General features: G+C 44.2%; 1 protein-coding gene across 1 annotated transcript in view; it reads left to right on the top strand.

Moving 5' to 3' along the window:
• The window catches only part of GSG1L (GSG1 like), a 290,811-nt gene that overhangs the window by 39,212 nt on the left and 235,359 nt on the right, over positions 1–16,240 (top strand). Inside the window, exon 2 of the mRNA XM_044304130.1 lies at positions 10,798–10,845. Coding sequence (XP_044160065.1) covers positions 10,798–10,845 — 48 coding nt within the window. The remainder of the gene's footprint in view (positions 1–10,797; positions 10,846–16,240) is intronic.

The raw sequence follows: 16,240 nt of genomic DNA, 5'->3' as shown, positions 1-16,240 counted from the left end.
ATCCTCCAGAACTGTCCTGGCTGGACAATTGTGTACCTTGGGTTTGTGGGTGCAGGAACCCACCCTCAAAGCCACTTGGGAATGACTGGCCAGAAACCCTACAAAATGATCCCTCTTCCTCCTCCTCCTCCTGTGCCACATCCTCTTCCATCATTGCCAGGAGAGTTTTTTCATGGAGGCATAGAAGTGGGATAGTAACGCTTAGAATGGCGTTATCGGCACTGGCCATGTTGCTGGAGTACTCTAAACAGCGCAACAAGGAACACAGGTCTCGTATGGAGGTCCAGTCATTGGTGGTGAAGTGGTGCTGTTCCGCCGAGCGACTCACCCATGTGTGCTGCAGCTGAAACTCTACTATTGCCTGCTGCTGCTCGCACAGACTGGCCAGCATGTGCAAGGTGGAGCATATGAGGCGGTAAGCGGGAAGGCCGAAGTTACGCTGAAGCGCTGACAGGCGAGCAGCAGCAGGGTGAGAACGCTGAAAGCGCACACAGACGGCCCGCACGTTATGCAGCAGCTCTGACATATCAGTGTAATTTTTAAGGAATCTCTGCACCACCAAATTGAGCACATGCTCCAGGCAAGGGATGTGCATCAAACCGGCTAGTCCCAGAGCTGCTACGAGATTTCACCCATTATCGCAAACTACCAGGCCGGGCTTGAGGGTGACTGGCACAAACCACTCATCGGTCTGTTGTTCAAGGCTCGTCCACAGCTCCTGCGCGGTGTGGGGTTTGTCCCCCAAACAGATACGTTTTAAAACTGCCTGCTGTCGTTTACCCCTGGCTGTGCTGAAGTTGGTGGTGAAGGTGTTACGCTGACCGGATGAGGAGCTGGTTGACGATGAGGAAGCAGAGTAAGAGGAGGAAGCAACAGGAGGCAAACTGAAGCGGCCTGCAATCCTCGGTGGTGGAAGGACATGCGCCAAACTGCTATCCGCCTCAGGCCCAGCCACCACTGCATTTACCCAGTGTGCTGTTATGGAGATATAACAGTCCTGACCATGCTTACTGGTCCATGTATCCGTAGTCAGGTGCACCTTGCCACAGATGGCGTTGCGCAGTGCACACCTGATTTTACCCCCCACTTGGTTGTGCAGAGAAGGGATGGCTCGCCTGGAAAAGTAGTTGCGGTTAGGCACGACGTTTTGTGGGACAGCCACGGCCATAAGGCCTTTAAAACTATCCGTCTCCACCAGACAGAATGACAGCATTTCAAAGGCGAGTAATTTAGAAATGCAGGCATTCAGGGCTAGGGATCGCGGGTGGGTAGGGGGGTACTTCCTCTTCCTCTCCAGCATTTGGGAGATGGAGAGCTGAACACTTCCATGGGACATTGTGGAGATGCTTGGTGACCCAAGTGTTTGTGTTGCTGGCAGATCAGCTGTTTACGGGGTGGCAGGTGGCACTGTCACTCCAGAGGTGGATGAAGAGGCCGAGACTGCAGCAGAAGAGGAAGCAGGAGGAGCCAGAGACCTGCCTTGGTTTTTGAGGTGTCTACTCCACTGCAGCTCGTCCTTTGTGCTTAAATGCCTGGTCATGCAGGTTGTGCTTAGGTTGAGAAAGTTTATGCCTTGCTTCAGGCTCTTATTGCACAGCGTGCAAACCACTCGTGTCTTGTCATCAGCACATTGTCTTAAGAACTGCCACGCCAGAGAACTCCTTGGAGCTGGCTATGGTGTGCTCGGTCCCTTGCTGCGGTGGGCAGTAGGAGGCGTACCGTCTAGCGGACAGCCGCTCCGGTTTTGCACCCTGCTCCCTCTTCTGCTGTGCTGGTGGTTCTGTGTGACCACCGCCTCTTCCTCCAAACTACATAGGTCACTCGCATGACCTTGATTCCATGTGGGGTCGAGGACCTCATCGTCCTCCACACCATCTTCCACCCAGTTTTCACCCCTGCCTTCCTTGTCGGTCTGCACACTTTCGAAAGCAGTTGGCACCTGTGTTTCGTCATCACATGAGACATGCTGCGATGGTCCTCCCATGTACTCATCTTGAAAGATAAATGGTTGGGCATCTCTTCCACTTCTGGGGTAGGGCTAGGTGGATGGCCCTGGTAAACCCTGCTAACAGAGTCATCAAAAAGCAGAAGAGACTACTGCATGACTTGGGGCTCAGACTGCTTGGCTGATTTGCAAGGGGGTGAGGTGAAAGACTGATGGACATCGGCTGCAGGTGCCAACTGTGGTCTTTCAGCAGGACACTGGGTGGGAGACAATGTAAAGGAACTGTATCCACTGTCAGCAACCCAATCTACTATCGCTTGTACTTGTTCAGGCCTCACCATTCGTAGAGCTGCATTAGGCCCGACCAAATACCGCTGCAGGTTCTGTCGCCTACTCGCACCTGAGGAAGGGGTTTCACTTGTGCGTGTAGCTGGCACAGATCGACCACATACTCTCCTTGCAACAGGAGCTCCACCAGCAGCACCACAACCTGGGCCATGTCCCTTTTTTGAAGGTCTCCTAATATTTCCTGAATTTAGGATCTTGCCCTAAATGGGTGTTAAATTAATAGTAGAATAGAACGACAGTATGTAAAGGGTGTATCTCACAGGGCCTGTACCAGACTGGGCCTTAATAAAAGATTTGTTTGGCCAAAATGGGGCTTTTTGAATCCAGAGGGGAAACAAACCAGGCTGGTGTAGTGAGCTGCATTTATATTTATATAAGCAGATATATAACGCGAGTTTGACCGCGACGCGTGGTTGATTAAGTGTGGTTGCGTAAGTGTGTGACTTAAGATTAAGTGACTTTAGATTCAGGGACTTCAGTGAAGGACTGCAATTAGCCAGCTTCTTAGTACTACATTCTATTTTTCGCTTTTGTGGTGTAATCCCCATTTAGTATGTGTTGCACAATTGACAACGCAGTCCAGTGCACATCTTGCATGATGTATGCAGTCCTGGAACAGCCGTTCAAGGGTGTATATCTTTGTTCAAGATGTGAGCAAATTACCAGTTTGGAATCGCAAATCGAGTCTCTAAATAGGGAAGTTGCAACCCTGAGAGGCTTTGACAATTTGAAAATGAGTTTGCTTCTCACCGAGCAGAGTCTACAGAAAATCTACTACTAAATGAGATAGACAAGGTGGCAAATCATAATGAGGTGGTTATTATGGGGGACTTCAACTACCCAGATATAGACTGGGAAACTGAAACTTGTATATCTCATAAAGGAAACAGGTTCTTGGCAATAACCAAAGACAATTACCTCTCCCAACTGGTTCAGGACCCGACTAGAGGGACGGCCATACTGGACTTAGTATTAACCAATAGGCCGGACAGAACAACAGACGTGCAGGTTGGGGGACACCTGGGAAATAGTGACCATAAAGTAATAACCTTCCAATTATCATTACCAAACGTCAAAAAAGCTAAATTTAGCCAACTAAGAGAAGCCATAAACAACCAACACTTGTTTCCCTATACTTACTACGTAAGCGATCCGGTATCACCTTTAGCGAAACCAATCTTAAGATACATAGATCAAATTCAAAATAACAAATTATAACTCCATCAATAATTGTATTTTAAATAATCATCAATTTTATTAGTACTCACAGAGTTATAACCATTTCTGGCCTCACAGAAATTAAGAACATTTAAAAATTCTAATCAGACTGCAGGTATATTGCAATTATAGTTCATACATATAAAGTGCAAGTGCATACATAAAATATACATATATATGTGAATGTAGGGGATCCATGGGGTCCGGGGGTTCGTGCCCCACCCAACCCCGAAGCCCAGCCCCCACATCCGCCACCATATAGAAATACAGATCAATTATACCCAATTACAAAATGTAATCATATTTAATCTTGTATGTGTCTATCACAAAACCCACTAAGGGCAGATAGTGGTGACAGAGTCATCATGGAGGAAATGCGCTTCCAATGTTCTTATTCCATGGTCATATTACACATATATCCTACATATGAAAGTAAGGGAGAAGACACATTAGTAGCTATCGCAAATCATGACCACAAAATCCCGGCTAGAGGGATACTAAAACAATAAAGTTCAAGGACGATGCTGCACCCTACAAGAATGAAGCAAATGGGATCTTATCATTTAGGCCATGTGGCATTTGCGTGTTCAATTTCACAATTCACTTGCTTTCAACCTGCTCCAGCCGTCTAAATAGGTTTCCACCCCGCGCACCTAGGGAGACCCTATCTATCCCCCTAAATTTTAGATCTTGCCAGCAATTGTTATGTTTTTGGCGAAAGTGTTTCGCAATCGGCTAGAGCTTTAAGAGTTTGTCCCTATCCTCATCGCCTATCTTGGCCGCTGCCCGAATGTCTTTTTGATGTTCTTGTATGCGAATCCATAATTCACGGGTCGTCATACCAATATATATCAGGCCACATGGACATGTGGCATGATATATGACACCTGTAACACTGCAGTTAATAAAGTGTACAATATTGTAACTCACTCTCCCAGAGGAGTCCTCAAAGGCTTTGGTCTTCACGATGGCTCTACATGTTGTACAGTGTCCACATGGTACTGATCCCCATTTGGGGCCCTTGGATTCAAATATGAATCCAGATGTTGGTAGTATGTAGTGTCTCCTCATTAGGATATCCTTAAGAATCCTACTGTGTTTCGCCACAAACATAGGGGTGGGTGTTAATATTCTCCCCAAATCAACATCCGATTTCAAAATTGGCCCGAATTTTTTTTTAAAATACCTCTCATATTGTTCCACTGTGTATTGTAGTTAGTTATCATACGTACAGTGGACAGCGCCGATGAGTCATCTCGAGTTTTTGAAGATAGTAGAGACTCCCTTGATGACCCGTGGAATTGATAGCATGCATATACCCATGCTGCATGTCGCATTGATTGTAACCACGTTGTGTGAAACGGTTTTTTAGGGTGTCCGACTCCCTTTCAAAATCTTCTCTTAATGTACAAAAACATTTTGCCCTAAAAAATTGGCCAATGGGTATTGAGCTTTTCTGATGCGTGGGGTGAAAGGAGGTAGCATGAAGCAGAGAGTTGACGGCAGTGGATTTTCTATGGACTGAAGTTCCCAGGTCACCATTTGCTGTTATTTTGATACTTATGTCCAGAAATTCAATCTCCTTTTGACTCACCGTATTAGATAAGATGATGTTCCATTCATTCTCATTCAGTTTTTCCAAAAACAAATTCAAAGACTCCCGTGACCCCTGCCATATAAACAAAACATTGTCTATAAATCGCATCCATGAAATTACCTATTTTTAGGAAATTGGGAACGACAGGTTGTACAGGCATCCATGGATTACCTCCCCATCTACTTCATCCATGGATGCCTGTACAACCTGTCGTTCCCAATTTCCTAAAAATAGGTTTGCATATGAGGGTGCGCATGTCGCACCCATCGCCACTCCTCGCTTTTGTAGATAATGCTGATCTTTAAATAGAAAATAATTGTGCCTCAATACATAGTCTAATAGCCTCATCAGAAGATCAACCAGATCTGGTGGCAGGCCCCTGGTATGTAAGAAAAAACATGATGACTCCAAGCCTTTATCATGTGAGATGCATGTATAAAGTGATTCAACATCACACGTTATTAAAAACATGTCATCTTCCATTTTGATATTTTCTAAGCGTTTCAACACATCCGTTGAATCACGGATGTATGAAGGCAGGCTTTCTACGCACGGCTTAAGATTAAAATCCAAAAACTGGCATATGGGTTCTTTTAGACCACCACAGCCGGAGACAATTGGTCTCCCCGGGGGTTTTGTAATAGATTTGTGGATTTTCGGCAGTATATATAATGTTGGAATGACCGGAAATTTTATTAGAAGACTTTGATATATGGATTTTGTAATTGTACCATCTTCCACTGCCCATATTAGAATATCCTCCAGCTGGAGTTTAAATTCATTAGTTGGATTTATTGGGCAGACATTCATAACATGCCTTGTCACTCAGTTGTCTGAAGACCTCAGTCTCATACATTTCCGTCGGCCAGACGACCACATTTCCACCCTTGTCGGCTGGTTTAATCACCACATTTTTCATCTTTTTAAGTTCCTGTATGGCTAAACGTTGGTTTCTCGAGACGTTATCATAACGTCTTTGTGCAGGCAATCTATATAGCTCCTGAACCACCATCTTGACAAATGTCTCAATGGCGGAGTTGCAGGACAAGGGTGGAAATGTGGTCGACCGACCACGGGTAAATGGAGGAAATTTGGGTGTACCTACCTCTTGCTCCAGTAGTAGTGATTCTAATTCTCGAAGCGCCTCCAATTCCTCCGGGGCTGAAAAGATATCACAATCACTTTTAGATAAATGTTTTTTTGTAGATAAATTTGCGTGCAAACAGGAAGGTATCCTTGATTGCAGCAAAATTATAGTTGTTCTAGAGATGTCTGTGAAGGTTCTCATTTATCCAGGTCATGGTATATCTGTAAAGAATAAATCAAGGCAACTGGACGTACTGTAGATTTCTTGAAAACGTTTCACTCGTTCTTCCAACAAGCTTTCTCAATCACTCAGAATTGAGAAAGCTCGTTGGAAGAACGAGTGAAACGTTTTCAAGAAATCTACAGTACGTCTAGTTGCCTTGATTTATTATTTACAGATGTTCTAGAGATGTGTCTGCTGCTAGAAATCTGTGTGGCATTGACCTGGTCTCTAATCTGAGCTGCTGTTAACCTGAGATTTCTGAGGCTGGTGCGGTCCGCATGTGAGCCAGTTTCTATGTAGCGCTTGATGGTTTTTGTGACTGCACTTGCGGACACTTTCAAAGTTTTCCCAATTTTTCGGACTGACTGACCTTCATTTCTTAAAGTAATGATGGCCACTCTTTTTTCTTTACTTAGCTGCTTTTTTCTTGCCATAATACAAATTCTAACAGTCTATTCAGTAGGACTATCAGCTGTGTATCCACCTGACTTCTCCACAACGCAACTGATGGTCCCAACCCCATTTATAAGGCAAGAAATCCCACTTATTAAACCTGACAGGGCACACCTGTGAAGTGAAAACCATTTCAGGTGACTACCTCTTGAAGCTCATCAAGAGAATGCTAAGAGTGTGCAAAGCAGTAATCAAAGCTAAAGGTGGCTACTTTGAAGAACCTGATGACATATTTTCAGTTGTTTCACACTTTTTTGTTATGCATATAATTCCACATGTGTTAATTCATAGTTTTGATGCCTTCAGTGTGAATCTACAATTTTCATAGTCATGAAAATAAAGAAAACTCTTTGAATGAGAAGGTGTGTCCAAACTTTTGGTCTGTACTGTATATATATATATATATATATATATATATATACAGTACAGACCAAAAGTTTGGACACACCTTTGTGTCTGTGAATGACATATTTTGTCCTTGACCATAGCTACAAATCCACACGTTAGTGCTGATGTGAACTCTACCAGACACTGAGAGGCCCAAAGACTGGCCCACCTACTGCTCAATGTATGTGTGCAAGGCTGGTACAGCTTTTTTGGAAAGATTATGTCTCTACCTTGGGTGGGCACAAGCCCTCAGTTCTCTGAAATGTGCAATGTGAGTCAACTACACGGAAAGGGAGGGACTGTAGTACCAGCAACTTGGCTAGGTGCACGTCCAGCTTCTGCACCACTGGATGAGTGCACGCATACTGTTGTCTTTTTGCAATAGCTTTGGTGATCGATTGCTCTCAAAACGAGTGATGAGGAGTAGGATGAGGAGCCTCAGGAGCAATAGACAACAATGAAGTTGATGGAAAGGCATGACAGCTTCTTTCTGCTGACTTTGGCAAGCCCTGACTGCTGGAGAGGGGGTGAGGGCCAGTGGGAGATGCAGGGTTGCTGCATCAGGCTGTAAAACTAAATAAATGGCACGGTTTTCTCACGCCACTTTATGGTGACACTCCGTGTGTTGACACAAGGCCGTCATACCAACATTAGCACCCCTGGCCGCAACTCACCTGCTGCCAGGGGCGTAGCTATAGGGGGTGCAGAGGTAGCAGTCGCTACCGGGCCCAGGAGCCTGAGGGGGCCCAGCAACCCTTGTGCCGCATATGAAGACACCAGTATTATAGAAAGTGCATGTTGTTCAAGTTAGACCTCTGACTGGAGGGAAGAGGTTAGGTCAAGAATTTGGCATGGGGCAGGGCTCCCGTTTCAATTTCTGCCTCAGGCAGAACAAAGGCAATGTGCTTCCCTGCCCCTGGCCACAAAGCACTGAGGGAAGGGGGGCCCAAGCTGAACTTTTGCACCAGGGCCCATGAGCCTTTAGCTACGCCCCTGTCTTCTGCCCATACACCCTGCATAGTGCCACGATAATGTCTTCCAGTGACTGTGTGAAATATTCCCACACTCCCGAGTATCGCATTTTCTCTCCACCACTGCGTGATGCCTGCTTGCCTCTGCTTTTATGAACGATTGCAAAATGAATCCAGGCAGCAAAGGAAGCAATATGGATAATAACAACACATTAGTAAATGGTTAACATTAACTTCCTCTACCTAATAAATGCTATTTGCTGAAGGGACACACCTTTAAGAGCTGTTGTCCTGAACAAACTAATTGCAGATGTGAGGCTGACTTAGCTTTTTCTTGCTTTGATACATAAGCATATTTAAAAGCCAGAAAGACATCTTTGACAATTCGCTATGTGACAATAATGCAATGCTCATAATGCTGCTTTGTTGTTCTTACTGATTATCTACTTGATGCAGCAGCAAGTAAGTATAATTATAGTTCCTGCTGTCTCACTACAATGGGACAGCTTCTTCCTTTTCACCTGAGGATATATCATATGCATAGCAAAGGCAGACAACACCTTTCACAACTTTATTTCACTAATTTGGACCAACTTCAAAGATACCTCCAAAATAACCTTCAACTAAAAGTGAGACAAGAGAATTGCAAAATCCTACAAAGCTTAGATCTCTCTCAATGAAACATGCAAGCTAGTTCTCTTTCTAGAAGGACAAGAGAACCAGAATGTCTTATCTTACTTCATTGACTTGCCTTAGGGGGAAACTCTTTGGGGTGCTCTTTATCATTATCAAAAACATTAGGCAAACTTCAAACAAAATAAATCTTGTCTGGTTCGCTCATCCCTACTCTAAACTTTGCGGCTTTTTGAAACCAGCTATCTGGGGAACATGGGATGATAAAGGCCCTCCTTAGTGTTGATACTGATCAATAAGACAGCCATCTTGGGCTACTACTGCCTCTCCTCTCTTCCATTTCCTTAACCATCTATGGCCAAGCTAATTACTTGTAAAATGCTAACAATGAACATCAAACTAATTTATGGTCCATCCACTCCACAAAAGACCATCTTGACTGCTATGCTCTTGCCTGCTCCTCAATGTCTCCTAGATTTCTCACATGCATCCTCCAAGCTGTGGAACTTATTACGTCAACACATCAAACTCTCCCTAACTTCCTAACCTTCAAAAGCAACCTAAAAACTCGCCTCTTCAGCAAAGTTTACAATCTACACTAGCCCTGACTCCACTGCGCAACCATCTAAGCAGGCTATAATACTAATGCATTAAAATCCATTTTTTATATTAATTATTATATGCAGATGCAAGAAGCATAATGTGAATGAAAGAGGTTAAGGTAAGCATATAGAGTGATCCCTCAAGAAACAATGGCCTCAGGATACAATGTTTTCAACATACAATGGCCTTTTCCAACCCATCCTAAGTTGAAACTAACCTCAACATACAATGCCTCAGACTCAGATCCAACCAATCACTTCTAAAATAGCTGTAGTAGTTGATAGTGAGCAGCTATTCCTGACTGTTATATGTAAGGACTTGTTTTGTCTGTATTAGTTATCGGCTTATTTTTCTTAAATCTTAATTTTCTCTTATTTTGGTTGACATTTGGGGGTTTTGGAACAGATTACTCAACTTACAATGGTTTCAACATACAATGATCGTTCTGGAACCAAATAATATTGCAACTTGAGGGACCACTGTAATTAATGCAGAAGGTTCAAATATACAGATGCTTCCTTCCTTACCATTCTGAGATGTGTGGCATGAGATTTTATTAAAAGACAAAAATAACATTATTTTGTGATGCTGTGTAGTGAGATGTCTATCCTATATGTATCTGTGTGTGGCCACCCAATGGTTGTGTTGTGAACCGCAGTCTGTCTAGAGTTTTACTAGCATGTCGCAATATTGTATTGATTTGGTTTCAGGAGAAAATTAAAGTCCTAACCCAAATTAGAGTTAAGATAAAAGCAGGCACATCTTAACTGTTGCAAGAATGTCTAATATTTAGTATAGTATATCTTCTTTGTATCCTAAAGAGTACCTGTCAGCCTTTCTAGCATGAATGCTTCTGAAATATTTATATTCTACATTAAGTAACAATTCTAGAGCATCTTTTCTTATACCATACATCTGCATTGTATTGTCCCTCTGTTATTCTTCCTTACAATTTATAAATAAGTTGACAACCAGATGTTACCATTTCCTTGTCAATGCAGTGTTGATCTTCACAGTGTGACACTGACAGCACTGCTTGGACAGTGTAAGACTGTATAGGAACACATCCCTAACTGGAAACACTCTGTCAGTTTATTCATATATTTCTAGTAAGAATACCAGTGGAACAGAGCAATGCAGAAAAGATGCTGCAGAATTGTTATATTACTAAAGCCTTACCAATCTATTAAGAACTGTAGCCCAGTATGTTCTTAGTAGACAGCCCCTTCAGTGGTAAGAGTACCATGTTGTGCATGTCTTTTAATGTTCTAATTATGCTGAAGAGTGTAAAGTAAAATGTACGATATAATGACTGTTCATTTCCTATTTACAGGTGAAAAATGTCGAAGCTTTATTGACCTTGCACCAGCATCTGAAAAAGGTAAAGAATAAATGATACATATTGTTACTGCAGAAGCCTAACGTCTGTGTATGACTAGGATGTAAATGTCTTAATGTGTAGTCTAGTGTGTGGTCATGTTCTATTCTATTCCTACATTACTTACCTTTACTATCCTATTATTAAAGGGGTTCTCCGGGATTAACCTTTTTTTGCATTAAAAAAATCAAACCTGTAAAGGAAAGATTAGTTACCAGATACCTTCCAAAGTGCAGCCATTCCTGAGATCTGTCTCCCGGTCATGTGGTCCCTCCAGATGTCTTTTCTTTGCTTCCGGAATAGTCCGTCTTCATGTCTTCCGCTCCTCTCTTCCTGGCTTGAGCAGGAGACGGATTGTCACTAATGACGTCACCACCTCCTGCAAGTGGAAGCGCCGGTGTTCTGCACAAGCGCACATCCACTGGATTAGCAAAAAATCATTGCAGCGCCGCGGGAGGACTTCATGCACATGAGCAAAACCACACACCGCGCGTGCGCACTTAGGGGTAGGTAGATTTTCCAGCGCAAAATGTTCCATCAGATCTCCCTACCCCTGAGTGCACATACGCACACAAATCAGGAGCAGTTCATCATTACCACAGAGCTGAGTGTAGAATATTGAGGTCACCACATAGCAGAGCTGAGTGTGGGATATTGGGGGACACCGCAGAGCTGAGTGCTGGATATTGGGGTCACTCATCTCTGTGGTAAGGATGAACTGCTCCTGATGATTTGTCCGGTCCCAAAATCTAAATTCTTTTTATTACTTAGGGTACTTTCACACTTGCGGCAGAGTGATCCGGCAAGCAGTTCCGTCGCCGGAACTACCTGCCGGATCAGGCAATCTGCATGCAACCGGATCCGTCTCACAAATGCATTGCAAGAACGGATCCATCTGTCCGTTTGTCACATTTTTACAGGTCTGCGCTTGCACAGATTGGAAGGACGGATCCGGCATTGTGGTATTTTGAATGCTGGATCCGGCACCAATACATTCGGAAAAAAATGGCGGATCCGGCATTTAGGCAAGTGTTCAGTTTTTTGGGCCGGAGATAAAACTGTAGCATGCTGCGTTATTATCTCCATCCTGAACAGTGAAAAAGACTGAACTGAAGACATTCTGAATGGAATGCTCTCCATTAAGAATGTATGGGGATAAAACTGATCAGTTCTTTTCCGGTCCCTATGATGGAACTCTATGCCGAAAAAGAAAAACGCTAGTGTAAAAGTACTGTGGGGATTTGCTCTGGTAGACAGGCTTGCGGACGCAGTACAGAGGCAATGAAAACGTCTTTAACTTAAATAGTGCAGTGTTTTATTCACACATAAGTAAAGTGACAACAAAAAAGCAGTTTCAAGGAAAAACAGTCACCTTGCGTCTGGTGTTTGTTCACACCAGGCTGTGGCACATAAGTCCTTGGGTGAAGCAGAAGTCCCCATGCTTTTTTCCCCAAACAATGTAGCAGGCTTTAGTCCCGGCCCAAACTCTCAGGCTCCAACACCCAGACTGATAAAGCTCCAGTATCAGAAGGAGGATAATCCACCCAGCTGAGACTGCTGGCTGGGCTTTTATCCCAAACCAAAACCCGGCCTTTGAACGTTGGGAACAGCCACCCACCCTGCACTTTGACTGCTCCCAGTAAGAGCCGGCCCGGGTCGGCTTTACAGCCGCACTAAATAATCAATAGTGTCAGTCAGCACTAGCTGCCGCTGACACATGAAATTGCCGTCTCTTACCTCACCGAGGCCAGGAACATTGGTGACACATATCTTTCGTCAATGACGGCCCCTTGCGCTTTCCTACAGTACCCTTATCTTTATTATTTTATTATTAAATTACTATTCTATTTCTACATTACTTAGGGTACTTACACACTTGCGGCAGAGGATTCCGGCAGGCAGTTCAGTCGTCGGAACTGCCTGCCGGATCCGGCAATCCGGACGCAAACGGATGGCATTTGTCAGATGGATCCGGATGCGTATCCGTCTGACAAATACATTGAAATACCGGATCCGTCTCTCCGGTGTCATCCAGAAAAACTGATCTGATATTTTTTTTCCCCACAGATTTAAAGGTCTGCGCGGACCGGAAGAACAGATCTGTCAATGCGGCAATCTTAATGCCAGATCCGGCATTCCAGCAAGTGTTCAGAATTTTTGGCTGGAGAGAAAAATACAACATGCTGCGGTAATTTCTCCAGCCAAAAAACATAATAGGGACTGAACTGATGCATCCTGATGCATACAAACGGAATGCCCTCCATTCAGAATGCATTAGGATAAAACTGATCAGTTTTTTTCCGGTATTGAGCCCCTGTGATGGAACTCAATCCCGGAAAAGAAAACCGCTAGTGTGAAAGTAACCTTAGGTTTAGTATTCTATTCAATTACTACATTACTATTCTTGAAAATTCTTTTATTTTTGAGTTTTTTAAAGATTATAAATAGAGATGAGTGAATTTTTCAAAAATTCAATTCGCCGGTTCACCAAATTTTTGGGGAAAACTTTGTTTCGATCCGAATCAATTTGCGGTGAATCGCATAAAAAACTGCTATTTCCTGGGGAGAGCCTTTATAGTGTAGAAAACTGCCTTGCAGTAACACGCATAGTGAGTCTGCTTTCGTAGTGAAATAATACTGTGAGTCCATATGACATGCAGATGACACACTTCACTTATTTGTGCAGTCACGGGGCCAAAACTAACCAAATAACTCAAGTATGAACTCAGCCTTACAGGTCAACATTAGCGCCAAGAAGAAGCGCACTTCTTTTACACCGTCGCCAGCTGATTCCATATCGATGTCAACAGAAACTGTTCTATTAAATGCGTATACAACTAGAGCCCACCTGACATAGTGGAGATGGTGTCAGTAGTAAGTTGGTTCATTTGCCCTTCCTCTGATCCATCAGAACAATAACCAACAAAAAAAGATCCTGTCTGTGGAGTATACGCCTTCACTCGGTCAGCATTTGCTCAATAATCCATCAGTATTGCTAAAGCCCCCCAAAAAAACTGGAGTGGATGAATTGAATATTTGCATGCCTTCTGTGTTTTTTACCCACTCCTGCTTTTGGCTACCAAATCATAAACCAATTCTGATGGGATCATACACGCCTTACAACTGCTAAACAGAGAGGATCCGTCGTGTGTCTCATTTTACCTTCCACCTTTACAGTGTGGAGGTGGTGGCAGAATCAGGAGGCCACAGAGTGGCAAGGTGACATAGTGTGGAGGTGGCAGCAGCATGAGAAGACCACAGAGTGGCAAGATGACATAGTTTGGAGGAGGCGGCAGCATCAGGAGGCCACAGAGTGTCAAGACAACGAGAGATTGTGGAGGTGGCAGCAGCATGAAGAGGCCACAGAGTGGAATGACAACAAAGTGTGGAGGTGGCAGCAGCATGAGGAGGCCACTTTGGCTCGGCACGATTTAATAATACACGTTCACCAGCACAAAAGGCTTGGCAAATTGATTGGGAATTTCCATCGAAGATGGAGATAATATATTGGTGAATATAAGGTTAGTTACTTATAATTGTAATCAAGTTTTGGTTCAATTTAATATTAAATATTTAATAAATGCAATTTTAAAAAACTAAGTGTTGCCTAAGACAGGAGAGAATCGGACAGTCTTCTGGTTATTCAACAACGTGGTTGCAATGGAGAAAGCATTCCAAAAAACAATTTCTCTCCACATGGAGACGAATCCTGTCAAAATTGATGCAAGTGCGGTATTGGCTGCTCATTGAGCCAGATAATTCTGGGGGAACCTGCCTGGCATAAACAGGACTCTAGTAGCTACAGACAATGAGAAGACAACGCTTCAAGATTGCTTGGAGCCCAGAAGAGTCACAAAGTTCATCAAGATTCAAACCATAACTACCAGCCCCTAGTCTCCTCATCAGGGAAAACATCACGCGTTCCCAGTTATCATGTATGGGAAGGAGGACTGCAATGGATCTCCTGGCACCCCGACTGGGTATCTCTATTGATAAATGCTCCTAGTGCTTCCCGAGGGCTCCAAGCACTCCCCTTGACACTGTAAGCACTGCCGACCCCACGAACCGCTGCAGCTTGGTTGGGATCTCGTTGTCTTCTACCCACCCTGGACCTACAACAAGGCTTCCAGGTTCCAGTGGGTGAACCTCTCTTCCTTCAGAGAGTGATGCAGGAACAAGCTCCTAAAAGAGCTCAGGGCTTATAGCCAGGGGAGTATACAGTGTATAGCATTTCCCAATGCAGATGCAGCCTTTTCCCCACACACATTAGACTAGGCTCTATGTTGAGGGTAAAACAGGAACTGACTTTATTGAAGACTAACTCAGTATATATACAGTTCAAGAAGTCTAACAACATAAATCAATCAAACATGAACAGCATGCAAACAGACATCCCCTCCCCAGTGTCTTAATGAAAGAATAGGGAGAGAGGAGACGCATGTGATGGGATTATCTCCTGAATGTATCATAGGGTGATCTACTCAACTACCCCTGAGTTAGCTCTCTTAATCCTATCACTAACACAATCGAACAAATGGACAAATAAACTAACACATTCATTGGGAGTCTCAGTTCAGCGTTAACCCATTTTTGGTTGCTGGATTCACACCCTGCACCTTTAATGGGCAATAGGAAAGATGTAGCCTATAAGTCCACACACAAATCAGGGTTAATAGTTCCTTGTAACCCAAAGAGGTCTGGGGGGGGGCTCCATAGTTCTGGGTCCATAGTCCGTAGGCAGGAGGCTAGCCCTCAGGCTTCTCCAGCAGCCCCAGTGACGGTTCAGTCCATCACATTGACATCCTGTAGTGCACGGAGATGGAGAGGGTCTTCGGATTCCCACTGCACCATACAGACATCTCTGAAATTAACCTCTGCTCCTGGGAAGGTCATGGAGCGTCCCGGGCATCTGGCATCTATTTGCCCTGCTGAAGGATTATTTTGAAAGTGTATAGAAGCCACACGGGGCCCCCACACTGCAGATTTATCAGGAAGACACCGTATTTTATAAAAATACATTATTATTTAAAGGGGGAAAAAATGAAGCACCTTTGTCACCCGACTCCCAAGTGGATCAGCTACATCATCATCATCGAGTACTGTCTGCATGTCACTGATGTCCTCCTCAACCATCTCTGGGTCAGGAGCCTGACCGCTCGCAACACCAGCTCCCACGCCACTCTCCTCATCACTACTTGCCCACCTAGTGGATGAAAGGACAGAGGCAGGATGAGGACAGGTGAGGCACTGGGCCTGCTCCCAGGCCATGCCAATTAAGGGTTGTGTCTGACAAACCCACCGACTCTTGGCTGGCGGTGTCTGATGTAAGTTGCAACAAAGTTGAAGATCGAGTCAACCATTCAAGAACCGCTGGGTTGCTGGTCACGACACAACTGCT

The sequence above is a fragment of the Bufo gargarizans genome, chromosome 8 (genome assembly GCF_014858855.1).
Source record: "Bufo gargarizans isolate SCDJY-AF-19 chromosome 8, ASM1485885v1, whole genome shotgun sequence".
Lineage (NCBI taxonomy): Eukaryota > Metazoa > Chordata > Amphibia > Anura > Bufonidae > Bufo > Bufo gargarizans.
This window is presented reverse-complemented; position numbering and strand designations above follow the sequence as displayed.